Here is a 25,723-nt window from a genome sequence, read left to right on the forward strand (position 1 = left end):
TTGCTGCCTGTGAGTGAGCATTTCTTTCAACACGATCAAACACTTCCATTATTTATAAGTTGAGCCTTATTTTTCTGGAGTGACAACAGCAATCTCGATAACTAGTTTCCTTCTAGATATATTGCTTAGATTTTCTTAATCACTGGAACAATCTAGCAGGCCCCACAAGTATGAAAAAATTCATATTTTCAAAGGAGTTGTGCAAGGTTACCAGAGGCTGCACCTGAAAACAGCAGATGTTCTTCCCTTCTCCCTTGGTCATTCTGATAAATGAGTTAGTGGAATATACAAATCCATCTCCTAAACTCATTTACTTCACAGTAAAAATGGAGCCATAAGTGATTGTGATGTAAATTGCATGGCTTTTCAAATCTTCCTGGATTTTACTATAAGCACCGTAAAGGTTCGTATTAAAGCCGCAGGTTTGTTTGAAAGCCAGGGGAAATATTCAACTGACATTTTATGCAATTTATGTTGATAAAATGCAACATCCTATACCACACTTAGAAACAAGCACACACACACCCCCCAAGAAAACATTAGCCTTAGTGCACTCTTAACTCACTTGCTGGTTTCTGTGCAGTTTTTGTCTCACTGCATGACAGATTTCAATTATTTGTAGAAATTCTGGACGTGGAATGGGTACTTCCAATGCAGATTCCTTAGTGCTAAGAAAAGAGCTGTGTACAGTGGTAGCATATTAGTTCTGATAGGCTTGCCTTCATTTTTACACATATCACATTTTAGTCACATATTAGCGTGCACCTCAGTTCCACTTTTAAAACATTAAAGAGCATATATTAACACAGAACATATAATAAGAGCATATAATAAAACATGCAGGATGTTGCTGCAGTCGTTTTGTTTGTGGGCTTCCTGGAGGCACCTGGTTGGCCACTGTGTGAACAGAATGCTGGATTGATAGGCTTTGTTCTGATCCAGTATGGCTTTTCTTATCTTCTTATATGTTCTTATTTTTCAACTATGTTTTTTAATAATACTGTTGTTGTTTTTTCAAACCCCAAAAGACCCATTTTTATATAGCCAGAGTGGATAAACAAATTGCATACACATTATGTTTCAAGACATCTTATTTAAGTACCTCCTTGAGCTTTTGAAATACTTAAGAAATTACAGTGGTCTTATTTTATTACTAGACATTTTCTAGTTATGAGTTACCATACCTATGCCAATCAGCAATTAATATCCTCTTCTATTTTAGAGGCTATTAACTTTGGCCAATTACCCAAGAAACTCCATAAAGCACTTCCATGCACAACTCAAGAAGTCTCCAATTCCTTCCATTCTCGCCGCATATTCTCCTGCACTGCATTGTTCATCACTCTGTGAAGGTCGCGGCAGCACAATTTATGGGTACTAAAAGAGCTGCCAAGGAAAAGGTAGTACCAAAAGCCCTGGAAATAGTCCCAGCTCATATCTATTTACTTGCATTTCAGGGTGGTGGCATCATATATTTCTTTTATTTCAACTTAAGTTTTGAAAATTTAAATATATGGCAAAAATTACTCCACCGGAATGTCTCAGATATTCAGCAGGGTTGGGTGTGTATGCAAGGGGTGTGTTTTTTTAAAAAACAATTCCCTCATTACAACAACGTGATTCTGAACCTTGGGGAGGCAGCGGCTGCTGTTCAAGAAACAGATGTCCAACATCCTTCTTGTGCCAAAGAAAAACGTACACAGTTCCTTGGGTCCAGGACCATGTTTTACAAAGCCTCATGAAAGGCAAGGGACTGCTGAATGTTGAAACATGTTCAGAAAAATTCAGGATCCACGCTTTTTTACTCATCAGGCATCCTCGTTAGTGTCTAACTGTGCTACTTTACACAAAATTAGTAAAAACGTGTTTTCTACTGGGCCAACTAACATTCACTTTAAAAATGGGGAGAGGTTTAAAGATTAATGGACCCATTAAGACACTGGCTTGGATACTATGAACTGAACGTGAAGGGCTCTTGCAGATCTTTCCTGCCTCCCTCACCCACCCCCTTCCGTGACCTACAAAATGCTGCTGCTAAGGTACACAAGTCTCTCACAGACCCAAATGCCACATATCATGGATAGCAATAGCAAGGAGGAAGGAATGAGGCGAAATCCCTCTACTCCCTCTTCTCTTGGCAGAGGAAACACAGCAGAGAAAAATGTCCATTTACCGACAGGGCGACTTTGCCACATTGCCTTTCCTTACTGCAGCCCCCCCCCCCACTCCGCCTTGCTGAGCATTCATGTCCACAAAACGTTCATGTGACCTCCCCCCAGCACGAACTTTTCAGGGGCAGGACCTTAGAGGACTCCTGGGAGAGGGGAGAGAGGAATCATGTACAATGCAAAGTACCTTCCACTCACTGTTTGTAAGATCCAAGGCAGTGGCTCTTAAACCAGTCCAAGGACCGTGAGTAACCTCTGAGACTACAACTGAAATAAGGGGGAAAGGCCTAAGATCCAGAAGTTTCTGTGACTTTTTCACCAGATACCAAAAAGACATCTTCTTTTTTAGCTTAAAATTTAAAATTTAAACCAGAAAGCTTTGTAGGACAAATGGTTACAGATCTCCCCTGTTGCATATATGAGTCTCCTCCAACAGATGCATGCTGCTTTGGATTATATCCACCTATGGCAGATGCAGAAATTATGTTTAACATGGAAACTTTCCAGTAAAAAGATATAATGAAGATCAAACTAACCCGAATAAATAGACTTTAATATAATATATTGATTTATTGCTTCAAGCTTTTTCCAAAAGAAGAAGAGTTGGTTTGTATATGCTGATTTTCTCTACCTTTTAAGGAGAATCAAACCGGTTTACCATCTCCTTCCTCTCCCCACAACAGACATCTTGTGAAATAGGTGAGGCTGAGAGTTTGAAGAGAACTGTGACTAGCCCAAGGCTATCCAGCTGGCTTCATGTGGAAAAGTGGGGAAACCAACCCGGTTCACCAGATCAGAGTCCGCCACTCATATAGAGGAGCGAGGAATCAAACCCGATTCTCCAGATTAGAGTCCACCGCTCCAAACCACTGTACCACGCTGGCTCTCATATTTAAATTCTTATTTATGGATTTATGCAGTTTCCCATGCATTCCAACCCCCTAACTTTTCCTTTTGAATGCTGTTCACTAAATAGGTCAAAAGCCTCTCCAGGGTTGCATGTTCACTTTTATTCACTCCCAGGCACTGCATAAAATCAGGAATGGGAGCGGGGGGAAAGAGTATACACTGAACTGTCACCACAGCATTCAAGGAATGGTGACCATATAACATGTCCTCAGTCCCACTGGTCTTGCTTGGTTTAAAATACAAAGTTTTAGAACCACTGCAGTAAGAGAGACTCATGTTTTTTGTTCTGTAAGACCAAACCAGCTGCTGAGACTAATACATAAATTTACTTTTCAGGGGGGAAAGGGCACATATAATCCTCTAACACTCAACACAGCACACAAGGTGGTCATCATTTTTTTTCCCCAGGATCAATTTCATTCAAAAACAACAAAGCTCAAGTGTCTCTCTAGTGCTTACCTAAGCTTGTCAGTAAAAGCTTCTAAAGAAGCATTGAACTCCACTAAAAGAGCAGCTCGAGAACTTAATCCTTCTGTAAGCAGCACCACCTGTGGAAAAATTATATACAAAATGATTTCCTAAAAACATCTCAGTTTTTCTTTTCTCTTTGTATTTTGATTATTAAAAGAATGCATTTGCACAATCACCTGGCATCAGGGGGGAGAGAAAGGAGAAGCTCTAGACTCAAATGGAAGCTGTGTGTCAACCATACAGCAGGGAAATCATTAAGACCATAAGAACATAAGGAAAGCCATGCTGGATCAGACCAAGGTTCATCAAGTCCAGCAGTCTGTTCACACAGTGACCAACCAAGTGTCCCTATAGGAAGCCCCCAAACAAGACAAGCAGCATTATCCTGCCTGTGTTGCAAAGCACCTAATATAACAGGCATGCTCCTCTGATTCTGGAGAGAATAGGTATGAGACATGACCAGTATCCATTCTGACTAGTAGCCATGAATAGCCCTCTCCTCCATGAACATGTCCCCTCCCCTCTTAAAGCCTTCCAAGTTGGCAGCTATCACCACATCCAGGGGCAGGGAGTTCCACAATTTAACTAAGCGTTGTGTGAAGAAATACTTCCTTTTATCAGTTTTGAATCTTTCACTTTCCAACTTCAGCAAATGACCCTGTGTTCTAGAATTATGAGAAAGGGGGGAAAGCTTCTCCCTGTCCACTCCCTCCATACCATGCATAATTTTATAGACCTCTATCATGTCTCCCCTGAACCGCCTTCTTTCCAAGATAAACAGCCCTAAGTGTTTTAACTGCTCCTCATAGGGCAGTTGCTCTAGTCCCCTGATCATTTTGGTTGCTCTTTTCTGCACTTTCTCAAGATCTGCAATATCTCTTTTTAGGTGTGGTGACCAGAACTGTACACAGTATTCTAAGTGTGGTCTCACCATAGATTTGAACAAGGGCAGTATGATAGCAGCAGTTTTATTCTCTATTCCTTGTCAAATTATGGCCAGGTCCTAGGCCAACACCTTAACCACTACACCACACTGGCTCTCTTTAGCCTCAATAGGCCATGGGGGCGGGGGGAAATCACAACATGGCAAGTCTTTAACTAAAGATCATCAAGTTCAATACCCACAAGTTTTCATAACAGATCTTCCTTTGCCAGAGGGGAAGTAGTACACAATCATCCAGATTAGAGCACGCCACAAGAAAGTCTGAGGGACCAAAAAAAGCCATATCATACTTGACATATACTTAATAAACTCTGGAGTGTCCTGGAAAGCAGCCACAGCCCTCTACTTGAACACAGGCAGCAAACTGCTGACTATAGTAGATGGTAGTTCCCTATATGAAACTCTCTTATAATTGTTGACAATTATAAAGACACTTATACCTATTTTTATTTAAATTTTGACAAGTTTATTTTTTTTACAAAAAACGATGTAATAAAACTCTGAGCTATGGCTTTTGTCATCCACTAAACCTTCAACCAAATGATCAATGGTCATGGATGGGGAGGAGATACGTGAAATGAACCATACAGGCCCAGGAACTCTGACCAAACACTGACTTTTGGAAAAGTTTTGCTTTCACATGTCCACACTTTGACAACTTTCAAAGAGGCTTTCACATCAAATTCAACTCAGCCTTGGGGGTGGGGGGCTACCATATTACCTGTCTTTCCAGTTGTAGTACATGAGCCTTCAAAAGATTGACACGTCTTTCATCAAAACATTCATTCCTCCCTTCTTCTATAAGCTGTTCATATTGGCTTCTAAGAATAAAACACACTTCTTTATAAAAAGAGAATGCTATATTGATCTGTAGTGACTACATCTTTTGGAACTATTAGAAGTGACATTCAAATCAGAAAAGGGCATTCGTCATCTCCTTTCTTTACCCGATCAATCTAAAGCCTTGCTATTTTTCTGGGAAATTGTGTCTGATCTTGTCCCTTTATTTTTAATATATAGTTTAAAAGTAGTAAAGTAAAGGTCCCCTGTGCAAGCACCAGGTCATTCCTGACCCATGGGGTGACGTCACATCCCGACGTTTACAAGGCAGACTTAGTTTACGGGGTGGTTTGCCAGTGCCTTCCCCAGTCATCTTCCCTTTACCCCCAGCAAGCTGGGTCCTCATTTTACCGACCTCAGAAGGATGGAAGGCTGAGTCAACCTCGAGCCGGCTACCGGAAACCAACTTCCGTTGGGATCGAACTCAGGTCGTGAGCAGAGTTTGGACTGCACTACTGCAGCTTACCACTCTGCGCCACGGGGCTCTTAATATATATAGTTTATTCTACTATAAAAAAACCACTGCAAAACATTTTCCTTAAGAACCTGCTAATTCCTCACTATCTGCTTATTCAGAGTATATTAGAACATACAAATATTAATCATGCCCTACAATGTGTTTTCTCCTATGAGAAAATAAACAGCTTTATGAAACACAGATTTCAAGATTCAAACCTATTTCTAATGTTATAAGCACAGAGAAGAACAGATTTTGGTTCTGTAAGTTTCTGACATAATTTTAACATCCTTCGTTTACAATGCACCATTTCATAGAACTTATCTAGAATCAATGTATGTCACTACCTTAAATCTTCTAGTTCATACTTTAATCTTATATTTTCTTCCAGGAGTTTCTGAAAAAAATCCAAAAGTAAGATGATTCAATGAGTTGTTATGACATATGAATAAGGATTTTTTAAGAGTTTATTCAAAGTTTTAGATATAAGATATAGAAAGCTTGAGTTAACTAAATAAAAGGATAATGTAACAGACCACGATACTCAAGTATCATATTATCTCCTATATATCTAATAGTCTGGCCCCCATTTGTGGATATCTAAATCCAGGAATTGGGGCCACATTGACACTAAACAGATTTTTTTCTGCAGACTTGAGGGAAACCCCTCCCATGTTTGCAGAAAAATCTGAAATGTTTTAAAAAGTACTTTGGAGGTTTAAATCCCCCTAATTATAAAAAGAGTTGTGCTCCAGGCTCAACCATGGCAGCACCGTCATCTGTGGGGGGGGGGGCTCCCTGGGCCCGGAGCAGCTCCCAGACTCCATCACTGCTGTGGTCAGGCCCAGAGGCCCGAAACTGCACCTGGCTCAGCAATGGGGAAGCCACTCCAGGCCCAGAGCAGCTTCCTGACACCACAGCTGCCACACCTGATAAGGCAAGAAGGGTGCAGAGGGGGGGGGGTCAAGAAGGAGGGAGAAATAGAGAGCAGGATAGGTTGCTAGAGAAGGCAGGGAGAAATAGAGAGGGAGTAAGTTGACCAAGAAGAGGAGGAGAGGCGAAAGAGAGTTGGTTGATAAAAAGAGGGGGAGAAAGAGGGGGCTAGCCGGATAGGGGGAACAAACAGAGAGGGGGATAGGTTGACAGAAGGGGAGAGGGGAAGAAAGAGGTGGAAGTTTGTTAGGGGGAGAGGGAAGAAAGGGGGAGAGGGAAGAAAGAAAAGTGTGGGGGAAATGCACCCTCCCCACAAGTTTCTTGTGGGTCTCCAATTGTATATTCTACTAGCGAAGTCGGCCAAATCTGAGGACACTTAAATCCAGAGACTGGACCTGTGAAGGCAAAGATGGAGCTTTTGACAAACTTGAAAAGCACTCCAAGTTTACAGGAAAAAAATCTGAAATCTAAAAAAATAAATACACATGGGGGTTTACAAAAATTAAAAAGTGGCAACTCAAATAAAAATAGAAATATCAGTACATGTTCATTTTTTTAAAAAATCATTATGTTGCTGTTAAACTGTCTGCGAGCTGTATCAATATGCAAGTATAATAGTATTTATGCGCTGCCCAAGTGGGCACTTGATTTATCCCTATGACTCAAGAATGTATGCCAAGTTTCAAAGAAACTGTGAGGTTTAACCTTAGTTTCATGCAATATTCTCAATCTTCAAGATGCCCCAAGTCTTCTTATACCCATCAGTTTATTGTGAGAAGCATAAGCCTGTTTGATATTATCATCTTGGCTACTTCGAATATGAACATTATTAGATCTTTGTTGTAGGGGATCTCTTTAAGTACGTAATAAGCCTACATGAGACATCAACTACTCAAAACCTGTTAGCTGGTACGTAACAAACAGTACAACCGACTGACTGAACATGAAGTGATACATTTGTAAATATTTGTACCATTGGATATTTATATTTTTCAAGTTTTCGGTGATCAAGGTTTTTGGCATGTACGGACATCCTAAATTATTTCCTAAAAGTTACTTAACTCTCACTTTCCTCGAACTCTGTAATTTCATTGTATTTGAGCTCTATAGAATGTGAAAAGAAAATTGAATGGTGTAATTGCCTTTTGCCCATCAAACCATATAGTTGTAAAAATTCTGGGGGGGGGGGGGACCACCCAACCAGACAACAGAATTAAGCACATATACCTCTAGAAGGAAATCCTAATCCTCCACATTGGCATCTTCAGGGAATTTATTTGTTTACATTTCTCATCAAGATTCAGGGCAGATTACACATCATGAATTCATACAACTGACAGGGTCAAACATTTAATGGACAATGCAATAGGATGTGACTTGTCGGAATCTGGATGCAACCAGAGGTGAAGCGAAGCATAAGCATTAACATGACACATTAAACGAGTGCAAAAATTAAACAGTAGCAACCAACTTACTGCAACAGATAGTATTAACAAAACACAGTTGTACAGTCTACAGTCCCTAATCCTGTACCCCAAGCTTCTTTCTGAATCATATTGTCACATTGCAGCAAAAAGCCCTCTTGAATAATTCAGTTTTGCATAGTCTGTGAAAAGCCAGGACAGCAGAAAACTTCCTAACCTCACTGGGCAGAAAAGACCCATAGTCCTTGCAAGACCAGCACAATTTAGAGCAATCTACACAATCGTTCCAAAACAAAGAGTTGCTAGAATACCAAGCCTTTAGATAAGCCGGTTGACTTACTGGACACAAGAACTCTTTTTTTTTTTTTTTTACCTTTTGCTCACTCCTGTTCATAAATGGAGTATGAATTTCATTGTTATGTTCATCCCTTCTGAGCACTGAATTATCTTGAAATGATGAATCCAGAAAAAGGTGGCTGCTTGCAGGGCTCTTAGATGAGGGCCTTCCAACCTTTAAAAACACACAGTCGCAACACAGCACAGATGTCAAGAGGCACAGCCAACATTTAGTAAACCCTCTATAGGGAGAAGAGAATTTAAAATGCCAAAAATTAATGAACTATATTTTAATCCACGCAGTGGAACACATTTAATCAGCTCTACATCACCTTTCGATTCATCAGTCAAGTGGTACATGTTCAGCAGGGTATCTGATGCTACCTACTACTGAAGACCAAGAATGGAATTTTCTGCAACAGTATTTTTGATACTGCTGATTTACAACCAGTGCCACACTTGAAAGATTTTCCAAAAAGTTACATCTATTCGGTGGTTGTGTATCTCTTCTTACAAGCCCCTAAACATATAAAGCTAATTTTGCAAGACTCCAAATCACAGTTGTTTGAATATGCCTGTCAGTCATATGCATAAGAATGTTCTACTTAAACTGGACAAAAACTGGTACACATCAACCTTAAACACCAAAGAATGTTTCCTCACCATCACTTACCATGAACAGAGGAGTTTTAGCTCTGTCAATGTCCTCTTAATTTCCATGTAAGTTAGTTTATTGACTCAACCCAGCGCTAGACTGATGTCCAAGAAATTCCCTTTTGTGTCCCCAGAAAATGGTCATGAAAGCATCACTGACAAAAACTACACCAATGCTTGTAATAACACTAGCAACGATTGGAGTTGTAAACAGTGGTCCAGTTTCTGCCTTTTCTACAGATGTTGTTTGTTCTTATCTAAGCCAATACTTCCACTGCCCTCCACCTGTTCCAAAAACCCTGAAATAACAGTTTTACTCCCAGAATGCCATTCTCACACACTGTTTGTCTGCTCCTTCAAGCATAGTGGTTTACGAATTATAATTAGTACAGACACTTGCACCAAAGCCAACCTGCACTTTTTCAAGTTACGAGGCAAGTTTTTTCAGTTCAACATATAAAATGCAGTCGCACTAACAACTCTCTTACATTTCTTCCCACAGCCCATCTATGACCTCAGAACAATGGAAATACACTCCTTTCTTTCCCCATTTTGCTTTTCAAATACACTCATGCTAGAAATACAAATAAGAACATAAGAGCATAAGAAAGGCCCTGTTGGATCAGACCAAGGCCCATCAAGCCCAGCAGTCTTCTCACACAGTGGCCAACCAGGTGCCTCTAGGAAGCCACAAACAAGACGACTGCAGCAGCACCATCCTGCCCGTGTCCACCACACCCAAAATAATAGGCATGCTCCTCTGATACTAGAGAGAATAGATATGCAGCATGACCACTATCCATTCTAACTAATAGCCATGAATACCCCTCTCCTCCATGAATATGTCCACTCCCCTTAAAGCCCTCCAAGCTGGCAGCCATCACCACATCCTGGGGCAGGGAGTTCCACAATTTAACTATGCTTTGTGTGAAAAAATACTTCCTTTTATCTGTTTTAAATCTCTCGCTCTCCAGCCTTAGCAGATGACAGAAATGTCCCTGTTTTCTGGTGACTAGCCTAGCATGAATCTTGGCCAAAGTTCCCTCTTCTTGCTCATTATGGTAATGGTTGCATTTTAGAAAGGTCTGCATGAGTTTTCTTTAGCACGAGCTGAGTAGGCAGTCCTCCATTGAGGCTTGCATCCATTGTACATTTATGAAAGCAAACACAAATGCCATTGATCCCAGCAGGAAAACTTGCAGGCCCGACACATTCAGTGCCAAACGAAGGGCTCTAATTAGTGAATAGTTCCGGTATGACAGAAAAGGCCTTAACCTTCTGCAGGGAATAATGAGCTAGGCAATGTCTGCAGTGCCAAAGAAAGTTTCTGAGAAGAAGCATGGCACTAAGAACTGCTTCAAATGTGCTAAAATGTCAGACACAGGTGACCGAACAATGAACTGTACATTTGGCAATGAACAGCAAAATGCCTGCCATAGGGAGGCAGTGTCTGGCATTTGTTTTCGCTTGCATATCTCCAGCTTGGGACTAAATCTGATAGGCCCCATTATGTGGTAGTTGTAGCCAGAATGGCATTTTATCATCTTCACCAGATTAGGCAACAGATGCCCTTCCTATCTCAACCTGACCTAGCCCCAGTGATCCATGCAATGGTCACCTCCAGTTAGACCACTGTAACTCACTTTACGCAGGGCTTCCCTTGAGGCTGCTCCAGAAAATTCAACTGGTCCAGAATGCGGTGGCGCAAGTCCTTACAGGGACTCCGTGGAGGGTGCATATACAACCAGTGCTCCGCTAGCTGCACTGGCTCCAGATTGAGTACCGGATCAGGTTCAAGGTTTTGGTACTCACCTTTAAAGCCCTAAACAGTCTGGGACCACTGGGTAAGGCAGGCATGCATACAAAATGCAAACATACAAAAGGAATGCAAGGCCCGGTAGCCCGAATGAAAATGGAGAGAGATAATTATGAAATTATTGTAAGGTGAACTATCTATGTATTTCTAACAGTATAAACAAATCACTAATTTCTTGATACAACTGTAAAACTACTCTGAAAAGTTATTATTCTAAAAATGAAACCTTCATCTGGTTGTAAATATTAAGATTTAAGAATCAAGAATGAGTCTTTATGTAGAAAACTATGATGTAAATCAAGTCTTACTAACTAGTGATTTAAATTGTGATTTAAATCAAATTTAGCCTGCTTCATAACAGACCAAATATTCATATACCATTTATAAAAATATCATTAGCAAAAACAAGGTTTTAGTAGTAATTAAATGCCCGGTTATTTAAAAAGTTACTGAATACAATAGTACAACACTGCAGATTATTCTTGCTTTTCTGCATAGCACTAGCCAAATATAATCAAAATATGCAATAGTTTGTCCATATGAAAGAAGAAAAAGAAAGAACTTAAAAGTAGGTACAAAGAGTACCTCAAAGAAGCCAGTACTAGAGACAGAGCTGCCAGCCCACAAGGCTGGCAGCCATCAGGAGACTTACCCAGGGAGGCACTCAACAGAGATGCAGTGATGTCACTTCTGACATGACCCAGAAGTGATGTCAATGCATATGGGCAACACCGGAGCTTCTCCCCTACGCAATGACATCACTTATGGGTCACAATGGAAGTGACGCCATGATGTTGGTCTACCACTAATTTCTCACCTCCCCATTTCCTCCAGCACCTTCACTCCACCATCCAGCTGGGTGGCAGCAGGCAGAGCTAGCAGGGGGCGAGAGAGCTGGCCTCCCTTATTAGAGAACAAAATTTGAAATTGCAAACCTATGTTCCACATTAGCCATATAATCCAGACACTCATTATTTTGCAAAGGTTTTTAAAACAATTGTATCACATTTTTTTTCAGCTGATATGTACTTTGTACCTTGTCTAAGTGCAGCATGGCCTCTGTTGTCTTCTCCTCCCCACTGGCCTCTGCTTCCTACCCCCCTACCCCGTCACCATGTCTTCCTGCCTCCCCAACTTTCCTGTCACTGCCAGAGTTGCCCCTCTTTCCTCAACCACTCTCAGACTGCAGCATGGTTTATAGGCATTGTTAAGCAGCCCCAAATGGAATTTTGACCCTCATCGCCATTTTTTTAAAGTAGACTTTCCCAGGTATGTAGAAAAATTCCCCCAGCTATACATGGCCTCATTTTATGGATTCTTTGATCCATACTGCGTGGCTGAGTTCAGAATGAGATGTGTGTGTGTGTGTGTGTGTTAAGTGCCATCAAGTCGCTTCCGACTCATGGCGACCCTATGAATGAAAGTCCTCCAAAATGTCCTATCTTTGACAGCCCTGCTCAGATCTTGCAAATTGAAGGCTGTGGCTTCCTTTATTGAGTCAATCCATCTCTTGTTGGGTTTTCCTCTTTTCCTGCTGCCCTCAACTTTTCCTAGCATGACTGTCTTTTCCAGTGACTCTTTTTTTTTCTTTCTTTATATCTTTGAGGGGTACAGAAAAGGAAAAAAGGAAAGGGATAGCTATTAACATTATAAAAACAATACAGTATTATATAATGATTTCTGAATACAGTAAAGTTAGGAAGTAACTTTGGTTTAAGGTTATTGCTTCATAATATCTCTTGAATTTTCTAATTTCTTATTCTTGTTAGACAGTTATTTAAGGTAAAAAGTATTCTACAAGGTATTTTAATATTTTAACATGGATTAATTATATTGATTACATTTCATATATGTATAAAAAGATGCCCACTTTTCCTGAAATTGCTCAGTAGATTCACCGGATTTAGGATTTAGTTCATCAGTCATTTTAGCCATTACTGCATATTCCAAAAGTTTTCCTTTCCAATCGTCAATTTCGGGTGTATGGGTTTGTTTCCATGTTCTTGCTAGGGTTGTTCTGGTAGCTGTTGTGGCATATTTAAAAACGTCATGCGATTTTTGAGGTAAATTTGACGGTAATATACTGAGTAAATAAAATTTTGGATCAAATGTAAACTTCACATCTAACATCAGTTGTAATTCACGATGAACTCTTTTCCAGTATGGTTGTAGCTTTGGACATGTCCACCAAACATGAAAATAAGAACCGTCTGATTCTTGACATTTCCAACATGCGCCTTTTTTCCCTGGAGTTGTCATTTGAGAAAGCATATTGGGAGTCAGGTACCATCTATAGAAGGTCTTATACCAATTTTCTATTACTTCTTGGGAAACAGTGTATTTCAATTCGGAGGAGCAAAGTTTCTCCCATAAATCCATATTAATCATTTCTCCAAAGTTTTGCATCCACTTTATCATGTTTGTTTTCACTTGTTCTTCTTCTGTGTCGTATTTCAAGAGCAGTTTATATATTTTTCCTAATATGTGTGAGTCATTTTTGGATATTAACTGCTCAAATTCAGTTAGTTCACGAAATGGTTGTGGATATAAGCAGTCTTTTTGCAAATTGGATCTCAGTTGTAAAAAAATTAACCAGTTCAGCTTTTGAAATTTTTCTTGAAGTTTGAACAAATCCTTGATTTCACCCGTAGACTCTATCATGTCGTTGTAGGTAAAATGAACACCTGGTTTTACTTTAACATTATCGTGATAAGCTTCAGTTGGTGACATTATAGACGGTGGAGAAGGACTTATTCTCTTTTTGTATCTTTTCCAGACTTTTAATAACCCTATTTTGACATCGCAATCTTCTTGTACTTTATCTTTTTGGATTTTTGATTTAGGGTCCCACAAAACTTTGTGAAAACCCTGTCTCAAGTCCGCTCGTTCTAAAGTAAGATGTCGACTTTTTGGTTGTTTTATCCATTCAGTTATCCAAGTTAGGCAGGCTGCATGGTAATATAGTTTAATATTGGGCATTGCCAGCCCTCCTCTTTTCTTTTCATCTTGAAGGACTTTGAATCTTACTCTCGGTTTTTTTCTGTTCCAGACAAATCGGTTGATTTGTTTTTGCCAACTGTCTAATGTCCTTTCAGGGATGTCAATCGGCAAATATTGAAATAAAAAATTTAATCTAGGAAGAACGTTCATCTTTATCGTCGATATCCTTCCTAACCATGAGATGTTCATCTTTGACCATCGACTCAAATCTTTTTCTATTTCTCCCCAGATTTTCAAATAGTTTGACCTTAAAAGCGTGTTATTTTGTGAAGATATATTGACACCCAAATATTTCACTGATTCTTTGGTAATTCGACATCCTGTAATATCTTCTATGAGCTTGTCTTCATCTGCTGTTAAATTAAAAGTCAATATTTTCGTCTTTGTTTTGTTAAGTTTATACCCAGAGTATTTTGCATATTCGGTAAGATGATTGTAAACGTGTGAGAGTGTTTGCTCAGGGTTTTGACAAATTAAAACAACGTCATCTGCATAACTTTTGATTTTGTGTTCTTCGTTTCCTATTGTTAAACCTTTGATTTTTGGATCATTTCTTTTTTTTTTTTATAAATATTTTTATTAATTTCTAGTATTGAATGGGAATACAGGAAAGGAAAAAAGGTCAGGGAAAACATAAACAAAGGAAACAGTCATATTTTTACCCCCTTAACAAGGTTACAATTATCATCAGTTTTTAACATGTTATGTTACTTCATCAACTTTAGTTTCATTACAATTATCAAATTTATTGTTGCTTTTTAGTTTTAATAAATTCATAGAAGGTGTGCCATTTGTCTTTTTTTGAATGTTGAGTGTCTGTTTGTAATAGTTCTGTTAGGTGTGCCATTGATATGAATTCATATGCTTTATCAATCCAGAGTTCAATTTTAGGTATTTTTTCTGTTTTCCACAGTGAAGCTAGGACTATTCTTGCCGCTGTTACTAGATATTTCAGTATGATCTGTTGGTCTTTAGTACATGCATCTGGTGTTTTACTCAGGAGAAAAAGTTTGGGGTCATATGTAATAGGTTGACCGACTATAGTTTCTATGTTCCTATGAATTTTCTTCCAGAATTTTTGGACTAGTGTACATGTCCACCAGCAGTGATAGAAAGTGCCTCTGGCTTTACCACACTTCCAACACAAGCCAGATGTCGAGCTGTTCATATTCTGGATATCGCTTGGCGTAATGTACCACCTGTGCAACATTTTCAGCCAGTTTTCTTGAATTCCTTGACATAGAGTAAATTTGAGATTACCACGAAATAGCTGTTCCCATTCGTCCGTTGTTATGATCTCGTTGAGATTTTCCATCCATTTGATTTGGCATGATTTTATTTGTTCATCTTCCGTATCGTATGTCAACAGCAGCCGATAAATTTTACCTAAAAGATGATCTGTTGGCTTGCTTATCAACTGTTCAAAATCTGTTTTACCTTTTAGAACTCCCCGAATCCAGCAGTCCTCTTTAAATCTTGAAATTAATTGATGATATATCAGCCAAGACATCTGTGGATAGTCAGTTTGTAATTCTATTAGTGTCTTGATGGAACCATCTGTTTTTACCAGACTCTGATATTGTATTTTCCCATATGTTTTCCTATCAGCTACTAAGCCATAGGCGTTAAAGGGCGCCATCAGTAGTGATTTTTCAAAACTTAATCTGGGTTTCAGTTTTCGCCACACTGCCACCATATTTTCTACAATTGGGTGGCCTCCCATTGCTTCTAGGCTCTTCTTCCAGTTCTTTCCCCATAACAGATGATGTACTCCACCTTGCAAACTTGCCAACTCTAATTTGGTAGTCCTTTCGTTAGTTTGCATAATCCAATCTTTAATCCATACCAAGGTCGCCGCTTGATGGTACATTGTTAAATTTGGAAGAGACATGCCTCCTCTTTTCTTTTCATCCGTCATAATTTTGAATTTTATTCGTGGACGTTTTTTGTCCCAGACAAATCTGTTAATTTTACGTTGCCAAGATTTTAAAACCTTGTCTTGAATTTTGATGGGGATCATTTGAAACAAAAAGTTAAGTCTTGGAAGTATATTCATTTTAATTAAAGATATTCTGCCCAACCAGGAAGCTTTTAGCTTAGACCAAATTTGGAGTTCACATTCAATTTTGTTCCAGACCGTTTGATAATTGTGATTATATAAATCTTGGGATTTTTTTGGAAAAGTTATTCCCAGATATTTTATTGGTTTAGTTGATATTGTGAATCCTGAGATATTTGTTACTTCTAATTCCTCTTCTTTTGTTAGATGTTCTAGAAAAATTTTCGTTTTGGTTTTATTAAGTTTATAACCCGCCAGTTGTCCATAGAGCTGAATGTCATTCATGAGTTCTTTAATGCTAGACTTTGGTTGTGAAATTGTTAACAAAACATCATCGGCATATGCTCTGATTTTAAATTCTTCTCCTTGTACACTTAGGCCCGTTATTCTCTGGTTTGATCTAATTTTATTTGCCAATACTTCTAGTGTTAGGTTGAATAACAAAGGTGATAAAGGGCAACCTTGTCTGGTTCCTTTTTCAATAATGATATCTTTAGTCAGGGTGCCATTTATTAAAAGTTTCGCTTGCTGATCCATATATATACTAGATATCCACTGAAATAAGTTGCCGTCATTGCTTATACTGTAGACCACCTGTTTTATAAAATTCCATGAAATGTTGTCGAAGGCTTTTTCCGCATCCACAAAAATAAAGGCTATTTTTTCTTTTCTGTATTTTACAAGCTCTCGCGCGTTGATCAGAAACCTAATATTGTCTGCCATTTGACGTTTGGGAATAAAGCCTGTCTGATCTGGATTAATTAGTGTTTCTACATGAGCTAACAATCTTTGTGCAATTATTGTTGTGAATATTTTATAATCTGTGTTAAGCAAGGATATTGGCCTATATGAGGAGGGTAGCGTTAGATCTGTTCCTTCTTTAGGAATAAGCGTTATATATGCTTCTTTCCAAGAATCTGGCACCTTCTTTTTCTTATATATTTCATTCATCACTTTTACTAACGTTGGGGCCACTTCTTCCATAAACGATTTATAATATATGGCTGTAAAACCATCTGGTCCTGGCGTCTTCCCACTCTTTAATTTCTTAATTGCTTGTTTTACTTCTTCAATAGTGATTTCTTGGTTTAAACAAGTTATATCTTCTTTGGAAAGATAGTTCAGATGATTCTGTTGAATATAGGTTTTTATCTCCTCCGTTGATTCATTTTGTTTTTTCTTTTTGTACAAATCATCGAAGTATTCTAGGAAACACTGTGTTATTTCATCTTCTTTATGTGTTATCTGCCCTTTTATTTTTGTTGCGAATATTGTTCTTTTCTGTTTTTCTGTTTTAATCATCGATGCCAAGTACTTGCCCGGCTTGTTTGCGTATGCAAAGTGTCTCTGTTTTATAAATTTTAGTTTTTTTGCCATTTCATCTGTATAGAATAGATCAATTTCATGTCTAGCCTTTTTGAGCTCTCTCAGGGCTTTTTTGCTATTTGTTCGTTGATGAGTTTTTTCTAACTGTGCCAGGTTGGTTTGAAGATCTGTCAAACGTTTTTCCCGATCTTTTTTGTTTTTTGAGTTTAGTGAAATAAAGATGCCTCTCATGTAGGCCTTCGAGCAGTCCCAGATTGTTGCTTGACTCATTCCTTGTGTTTCATTTCTCAGTAAGAATTCCTTAAGTTCTTCACGGCCTGTGTTAAGGTCTTTTTCCTTATTGAGTAATGTATCGTTTAATCTCCATCTGAATATTTTCTTCTTCTGACTGTGCCATTTTATTACTAACGGGTTGTGATCTGACAGAGTCCGAGGTAGTATTTTGATGTATTCTAGATTTTTCACTAAGGTATTCGAGGTCCAACACATATCAATTCTTGAAAAGGTCCTATGTCTATCCGAATAGAATGTATAATCTTTGGTATTGGGATTTTTGGTTCTCCAGATGTCCAACAGGTTGAGACGCTGCATGTCTAATTTTACCTTTTTTGGAAGTTTACCGCTTTTTTGATTTTTAGATCTGTCCAATTTGGCATCCAAAACTCCATTCATATCCCCGATGACAATGATCTCATGTTCCAATTGTTCTTCAAGTGTTGTAAAGAGCTCTGTGAAAAAAATTTCCTTTGACGTCAGTGGTGCATATATAGATGTTAATATTTTTATTTCTCCTGTTGAGAGTTGTAACTTAAGCGTTAGTTTCCTGCCTTTGGCGTCCTTTATACTTTCCAAAACTTTGATAGTAGGATCTTTAATATATATTGCTATGCCCCTCTTTTTTTCCAACGCTGAAGATGTGTATACTGTGCCAAGTCGTTTGTTATTTAGTAAATAATTGTATTTTCTTTTTATATGCGTTTCTTGCAGACATATTATATTCGCTTTGTATTTGGAAAGCGCATGAAATATTTTATTTCTTTTTTGTGGTATGTTCAAGCCATTTATGTTGCTAGATAATATTTCTAGGCCATCCGTCATGTTGTTTTTTACTTGAAGGCTGCCGCCTCATCCATTAGACCTTCTTGGTTTGTCACCGAATTCTTATTTTTGTTTCGTGGTGAGCCTGATCCACCAGTTCTAGTGTCTTTTCCTTTGGTCTTTATTTTAATTTCTTCTTCTAAGTCATAAGCTTCTTCTATTGTTCGTATTAAGATTCTACCAGAGGAGAGTTGAACACTTAAGAAGTACGGTCCCACCCATCTATATCTTATCTCCCGATCACGTAGTAACTTACGTAGGGAGTCAAATTCACGCCTTCTTTTCCTTACTGAGAATGGTAGGTCTGGGAAGATCTGTATTTCTTTTCCTTTATATACTAGTGGGTCCTCTCTTTGTTTATTCAGTATGTCCTCTTTTATTCGTTTGTCCGCAAATTTTATTAAGATTTCTCTTGGGAGTTTTTTTGAAGTCGCGTATTTGGAGTTAACTCTATAAATTTCCCTGATATCAACAGCTTCTTCGTCAATATCAAGATAAGAAGCGAGCAGCTGTGTCATGTTTTCTCCTAGGCTTTCTTGGGGCATATCTTCTGACACTTTTTGGAAACGCAAATTATTCTCTCTTACTTGCATTTCCGTTGTGGCAAGTCTGTTTTCCGCTTCTTCTGTCCAGGCTTTGTGTTCAGATTGTATTCGCTCTGTCTCCGTTTGTCTTGTTTTAAGTTTCTTAATATCTTCTCTATTATCCCGTATGTCCTTAGCGTTTTCCTCTATTTTTTGTTTAATGTCCTGGAGTCCAGTCACCAATTCCTGTTTAACTGTCTTTACTTCCATCTGTACCGTTTGTACATCTGTTCTGACCGAGTTACATTCTTTAGTCAACCTTTCTAGGTCTTTGTTTACCTTATCCATCTTACTGTTTATTTGATCTACTTTTGCTTCTAATCTTTGTTCTGTTCCTGTTAATTGGGTTGTTAGTGCCGTCAGTTGGGCAGCCAATTTCTCCAGTGCCTTCTCCATATTAGATTGTACTTTACTAGGTCTTTTTTGTTGAAGTTGATGACTTGTAGATTCTACTGCACTGTCTGCTTCTTCTTCTTCTTTCTCCTCTTCTTCCAGATTTTTATTTAAAGTCAAAATACTAGCTTTATCTGTTTTTCTATTTTTTTTCATTAAATTATATCTATATATTTTCCTTCTTGTTTGTAACTCTGAATAAGTGCCAGACATGCACGGTTATAAAACGTAAGAGTAAGTAGTTTTTGTTTGTTTGTTTGTTTAAATATTGGTCAGTCTTAATTAGATATTTAAATCAGATCAGTCATATTAGGCACAACAATTAATTCAGTAAAGTCTTAATTAGATATTTAAATCAGATTCCTTATAGCAGATAAAGATATAGTAATCAATTTAATAGAGGCACATTAATTTCTTCACAAAAAAATAGCAGTTTTTTTTTAATTATTTAAATAAATTAAACTTACTTAAATTCAGTAAATTCAATAAATAATAAATTCAATACATATCCTTGTTGTCACTGGAGCACTTGATTATTTATCACACACCCCTCTATGACATTAATATATATCCCACAAGTATCCTCAATTGATAATGGTTGAAGTTCTTCTTCCCCCCTGGCTTAAATTAGTTAGGGCTAGTCGCAAAGTATCCTGGGACTTGTAGTCTTATGTAAAACAGGTTAACGTCACCAGAACTGCCGGCAGCTGGTCCTGCCCGTCACTGCAAGGTGCTGCCTCCTCAGGAGTCGGCGCAGGCGCCTCTTACATTCCGCGGTCCTGTGCGCACTCCTCGCGAGTCAGCGCCGTCCCGCTAGCACGCAAGCAGCCCTCGAGACTCTTATTCTTCTTCGGGGGCCTGCTCCTATCCCACCAGTCTCGGGGGGGTTCTTTGTTAGTCGCTCTGCCGTTTTCACTCGCCAGCTACCGGGGCCTTTGTCTTCTCGCGGTTCTGTGCCGGCCTGCCCGCCTCTCGCAGCCTGTCTTCCCTTATCGGTCAGCGTCTCCGCCGCCTCCGCCGGTCTCGCCGCCGCTGCAGCTGGTCTCGCCGCCCAATTCTTGCGCCTCGCCCTCCCCGGGGGCCGTCAGGGGGTAACCGGAAAAGAAAAAGAAAAAAAAGTTAGTGACGTTCTTATCGTTTTAATATCCTATTTGTATTAATTTCTTCTTACCTAAGGCAAAGGGAGTAATATTAGGAAAGGAAGGAAGGGACGGAGGAGAGGTTGGGGGGGGTAGTCGGTTGGAAGGTCGGAGCTTTATAGGACTTGCCTGAAATTCGCCTGCTGGTGCGTCCAGAACCCCTTTTTTTTGGGTCGCGACGTTCCTCCTCTCATTGAGAGTTGAGTTTTGGAAGAAATCTTCTCACTCGGGGCTAAAGAGTCCAGTTTTTAGCCACAGAACAGGCAATTTTCGCTCCCGCTCCTGAAGGTGCGGTCACTCCGCCATCTTGCCCAACCGGAAGTTTGGATCATTTCTTATATAATTAGAAAAGACCTCCATTGATAAATCGAATAAAAATGGAGAAAGAGGACAGCCTTGTCTGGTACCTTTTGTGATGTTCAATTCTGTGGATAGTTGACCATTAATCAAGAGACGAGCTCTTTGCACCGAATATATCGTATTAAAAACTTTAAGTAAAGTTTCTCCACAATCCATTTGTTGTAGTGTTTTACTAATGAAGTGCCAAGAAACATTGTCGAAGGCTTTTTCAGCATCTAAAAATATCACTGCTGTTTTTAATGATTTTGACTTTGCGTATTTTATAGCACTGAGAACCAGTCTCACATTATCCATCATGAGTCTTTTCGGGATGAAGCCTGTTTGGTCTGGATGTACCAAGTTTCCGATATATTTTTGAAATCTTTTGGTAATTATGGAAACAAAAATTTTGTAGTCAATATTCAATAATGATATTGGTCTATAAGCTTGGGGAAGGCATTGGTCTGCAGCTTCTTTTGGGATTAGTGAGATGTGAGCTTCTTGCCATGACGGAGGGATCTTACCGTGTTCTATTACTTCGTTGTATAGAGAGAGTAAAACCGGGGTTAATTGGTGTTCTAGCAGTTTATAGTATTGAGGTGTTAGACCATCTGGTCCAGGTGCCTTGTCTGATTTTAGGTTATTGATGGCTTCCACAATTTCTTGAGTTGTTATCTTGTTCATCTAATGAAAGTTTGGGTAGTTGTGCATCAGCTAAATAAGTTGAAAGTCCTTGTTCTCGCAAATCATTCTTCAAATAAAGTTGCTTGTAGTATTCCAAAAATATTTTTTCGATTTCATCTTGTTTGTTATAAGATTTCATCTTGTTTGTTATAAGTTATCCCATCAGCTTTGGCACCGATTATCTTTCTTTTCTTCTCTTGTTGTCGAAGTTGATTGGCTAAAAAACGACCTGGCTTGTTTGCTCTTTCAAAATACCTCTGCTTGGCATATTTAACTTTTATTCTGATTTCTTCTGTTTCTATCAACTCTATTTGGTGCTTGGTCATCTTTATATCATGTAAGATGGTTTTGTCTGGCTTAATCTGGACTTTCTTTTCCAATTTCCTTAATTGATCTTGTAATTCTTTAAATTTCTTCTGTCTCTCTTTTTTTTTGGAATTCAAAGCGATCATTTTCCCTCTTATAAAAGCTTTGCTGGCGTCCCATATGACAAGATCGGACATATCTTCTGTTTTGTTTAAAATAAAAAATTCTTTCAAGTCATGTTTGCATTGTTCAAGTATTTGCTTGTTCTGGAATAATTGATCATTCATCTGCCATCTTCTGATCCCTGTTTTGCCTCTTATTAAGGTCAATTCAATTGGATTGTGATCTGACAATATCCTGGGTGCTATGAGTATCTTCTCCACATTTGTTGTCATTGATCTAGAAGTCCAGCACATATCAATTCTTGAGTGTGATTTGTGACGATTTGAATAGAAAGTATAATCTTTTGTTTTTGGATTTTTCGTTCTCCATATATCAATTAAGTCAAATTCTTTCATAAATTTAAAAACACTCTTCGGCAACTTTCCGGATGTGCTACTATGAGTCTTGTCAATCATGGGGTTCACAACTGCGTTGAAATCTCCTATAATTATAATTTGGCAGCATCCGTGATGGTATTCTGTGAGATTCTTAAACAGTGTTTCATAGAAAGTTTCTTTGGCAGCATTCGGAGCATAGATATGCACTATTGTGAAGCAAATTCCATCTGATCCAAAGAGAATTAAGATCTGGTAACGTCCATCCGGGTCTGCTATATGGGATTTTACCGTCAAGACTTTCTCGTTGATGTAAGTTACAAGGCCTCTCTTCTTCACCTTCGCCGATGCCAAGTAAGGGATTCCAAGATGATTTGTGTGTAAAAAAATTTCATGATCTTTTTTTATATGGGTTTCTTGAAGGCAGATGTCTTTCTTTTGCTTTTTTAAGCTGTGAAAAACTCTTTTTCTTTTATTGGGAGAGTTAAGACCATTAATATTTAGTGATGTTATCTGCAAATAATTCATGGTGAAATTAAGATTCAATTCTACAAGGCAGCAGCTTGATTTAATTTGTCACCTTCAGAAGTCTTCTTGTTTTTTCTAAGTTCTCGTTTCTCAAGCGGTTGTTTTTTTCCCTTCTGAGTCGGTTGGGGTTTACTGGGGCCTTCTTCTGGAGAATCTTCAGGATTTTTTGGAACTATGTCTTCTTGAATTTTGAGTTCTTCAAGTAGATCTTTAGCTTGGAGTTGATTGTGAATTATCCTTTTCCCTTGCGGCAAGGAAATCTCTAGTGAATATGGAATGAGCCAACGAAACCTAATTTGTCGCTTGTCCAATTCTTGCTTCAAATCGTTATACTCTTTCCTTTTTGTTAGGACACTTCTCGGAAGATCGGTTAGGATCTGTATTGAGTTCCCCTCCCAGATTAGTGGGTCGTCTCTTTGTGTCTTTAACAGGAGATCTCTAGTTCTTTTGTGGACGAATCTCACCAGTATATCTCTTGGTTTTTTATACTTGGTGGCATAAAATGAGTTTATTCTGTAGCAAAATTCCAGGAGAGTATCGTCTTCTTCAAAATCGTAATTGTCATGGAGAAGTGTCCTGATATCTGATTCTAAAGTTTCTTTCCCGAAATGTTCAGGAATCCCGCGAAATTTGATATTTTTATCTCGAAGCTTCACTTCATGGGCATCAGTTTTAATTGAAAGATCTTGAATTATTTTTGATTGTTCCAGAAGTTCTGTAGTATGATGTGTTACTGATGTCTCAATTTCGTCTTGCTTCTGTTTGATTTTAACAATTTCTTGGGAGTTGAGTTAGAGTTTCTCTTCGACCTTAGAAATACTTTGAAGAACCTTTTGTTCTGAATCTTGTATTGATTTCTGTAAAGAAGTTTTCAAATCTAGTATCATCTCCTGTGTGCGTAGGAAAAAATCTTGACTTTCTTTTGCCATGACCTCACTTTTATTTTTTTTATCTTGTATATTCTCTAATGTGGGTTTAAATTTTGCAACATCAACCTCTTGTTCTTCTTCTTCGGAGACTACGAATTCTTCTAAAAAAATTTTTGTTGTTTGCCTTTCAACTTCTGAGATTGTCGGTGTGCAAAACTTGTAAATCTCTTCCTCATAGTAGTCACAAAAAAAACCTGGAAATTATCAATTCAAGTTGCACAGGCTGAAAAATTATGGCAAACCAACCACTTCCACCCCCACAGGGCCTAGAAATCTGATATAAATCTAACAATGCATTGCATTCTATGCATTCAATATACTGAATCAGACCAGAACATTAATTCAAATGATTGCAAAAATAAAACTAATTGAGTTGTTTACATGAGAAAAGATCAATAATATTTCGTTAATTATCACCCTTATAGCTCAAACTGTAATTTTCAATGATGTATTATTTTGAAAGTTAATTTACTCTTGGTCAGATTGAGGAGGAGAACCAGAATCTCAGTCTAGTATATATGGAGATGAATGGAGAAAATTAACTGCAATTGGTCCAGCGGCCACAGGAGGGCAGCAAAGCGTTCTTCAGTTCTTTCAGAAGAAGAAACGAAAGCTAACTTTGGCAGTCGGGCTCCATTTTTTTTTTCCCCCTTCTGCTCCGTTTCAAGTTCACTTCAGAGCAGGAGCTTTACAACGAAAAAATAGAAAAAAAAGAAAAGAAAAAATACAATCCTGGGGGCGCGGAGCTAAATCCCAAACGAACGTTGTGTTTCTTGGAGGGGGGGTCGGGAAGAAAACAGGGAGGGAGTCTCCAGCCGGGACTGCCGCTGCGCTGCTATTTCGCCACCGCCGCCTCTTTGCCCGGTCTCCTACAGCCCGCCCTGCCCCCGTCCGCCCGCCCGCACCCGGGTGGGCCAACTGGACCAGGGCAGCTGCACAGAGACCCTCGAATGTTTCCTGGCACGAACACACAGAAGGAAGCCTCAGCAGCCCCGAGCCTGGAACTCACAGCCGCAGAAAAATCCCCCCCCCTCCTCTCCTCTCTCTTCTCGCCTCCGGCTGTCTTCGCTCATACGCAGCCCCCTTTAGCAGGTATTCAGAGATTAGGTAAGTTAAGATAAGTTCTTGAATTATTGAGTTCTTGGTTTGTTTTTATATCGTTTAAAAAAGTTCTTTTAAAAAAAAGGGAAGTGGGGGGGGAAGGAAGGGATAGAGCGGACGGCCGCCATAGTCTCAGTGGACTCACCCCCAGCTGCTACCTTCTTCACCAGACGCCCAGAGGCGTTTTACTGGCAATCGGACCCCCGGGAATGAACCGGGGGGGCTTTATGGAGAGTTTCTCCTATATGGCCGGCTCCCCCCAGGCCTGGGGGGGGTCTCCACGGAAGCGGTTGGGAAGCCGCGAGAGAACTCGCGTCTGGCGAGCTCCGTCTCCGCCCGGAAGTCTTTTCCAGTGACTCTTGTCGTCTCATGACATGACCAAAATACGATAGCCTCAGTTTAGTCATTTTAGCTTCTAGGGTCAGTTCAGGCTTGATTTGATCTATAACCCACTGATTTGGGTTTTTTTTTTGGCAGTCCACGGTATCCGTAACACTCTCCTCCAACACCACATTTCAAAAGAATCTATTTTCTTCCTATCAGCTTTCTTTACTGTCCAGCTTTCACACCCATACATATAGGGAATACGATGGCATGAATTAATCTAGTCTTGGTGGACAGTGACACATCCTTACACTTCAAAATCTTTTCTAGCTCCCTGATGGTTGCCCTTCCCAGTCTCAACCTCCTTCTGATTTCTTGGCTGCAGTCTCCCTTTTGGTTGATGGTGGAGCCAAGGAACAGAAAGTCTTGAACAATTTCAATTTCCTCATTGTCAACCTTAAAGTT

At 39.1% G+C, this 25,723-nt stretch overlaps 1 protein-coding gene across 1 annotated transcript in view; it reads right to left on the minus strand.

Moving 5' to 3' along the window:
• Nucleotides 1-25,723, minus strand: part of LOC130477006 (uncharacterized) — a 95,058-nt gene that overhangs the window by 56,635 nt on the left and 12,700 nt on the right. Inside the window, exons 2-6 of the mRNA XM_056849003.1 lie at nucleotides 8,519-8,656; nucleotides 6,136-6,185; nucleotides 5,213-5,312; nucleotides 3,537-3,625; nucleotides 566-680 (exon numbers count right to left, since the gene is read on the minus strand). Of these exons, the coding sequence (XP_056704981.1) occupies nucleotides 566-680; nucleotides 3,537-3,625; nucleotides 5,213-5,312; nucleotides 6,136-6,185; nucleotides 8,519-8,656 (492 nt within the window). The remainder of the gene's footprint in view (nucleotides 1-565; nucleotides 681-3,536; nucleotides 3,626-5,212; nucleotides 5,313-6,135; nucleotides 6,186-8,518; nucleotides 8,657-25,723) is intronic.

This window comes from Euleptes europaea, chromosome 4 (genome assembly GCF_029931775.1).
Source record: "Euleptes europaea isolate rEulEur1 chromosome 4, rEulEur1.hap1, whole genome shotgun sequence".
In the NCBI taxonomy this organism is placed as follows: Eukaryota; Metazoa; Chordata; class Lepidosauria; order Squamata; family Sphaerodactylidae; genus Euleptes; species Euleptes europaea.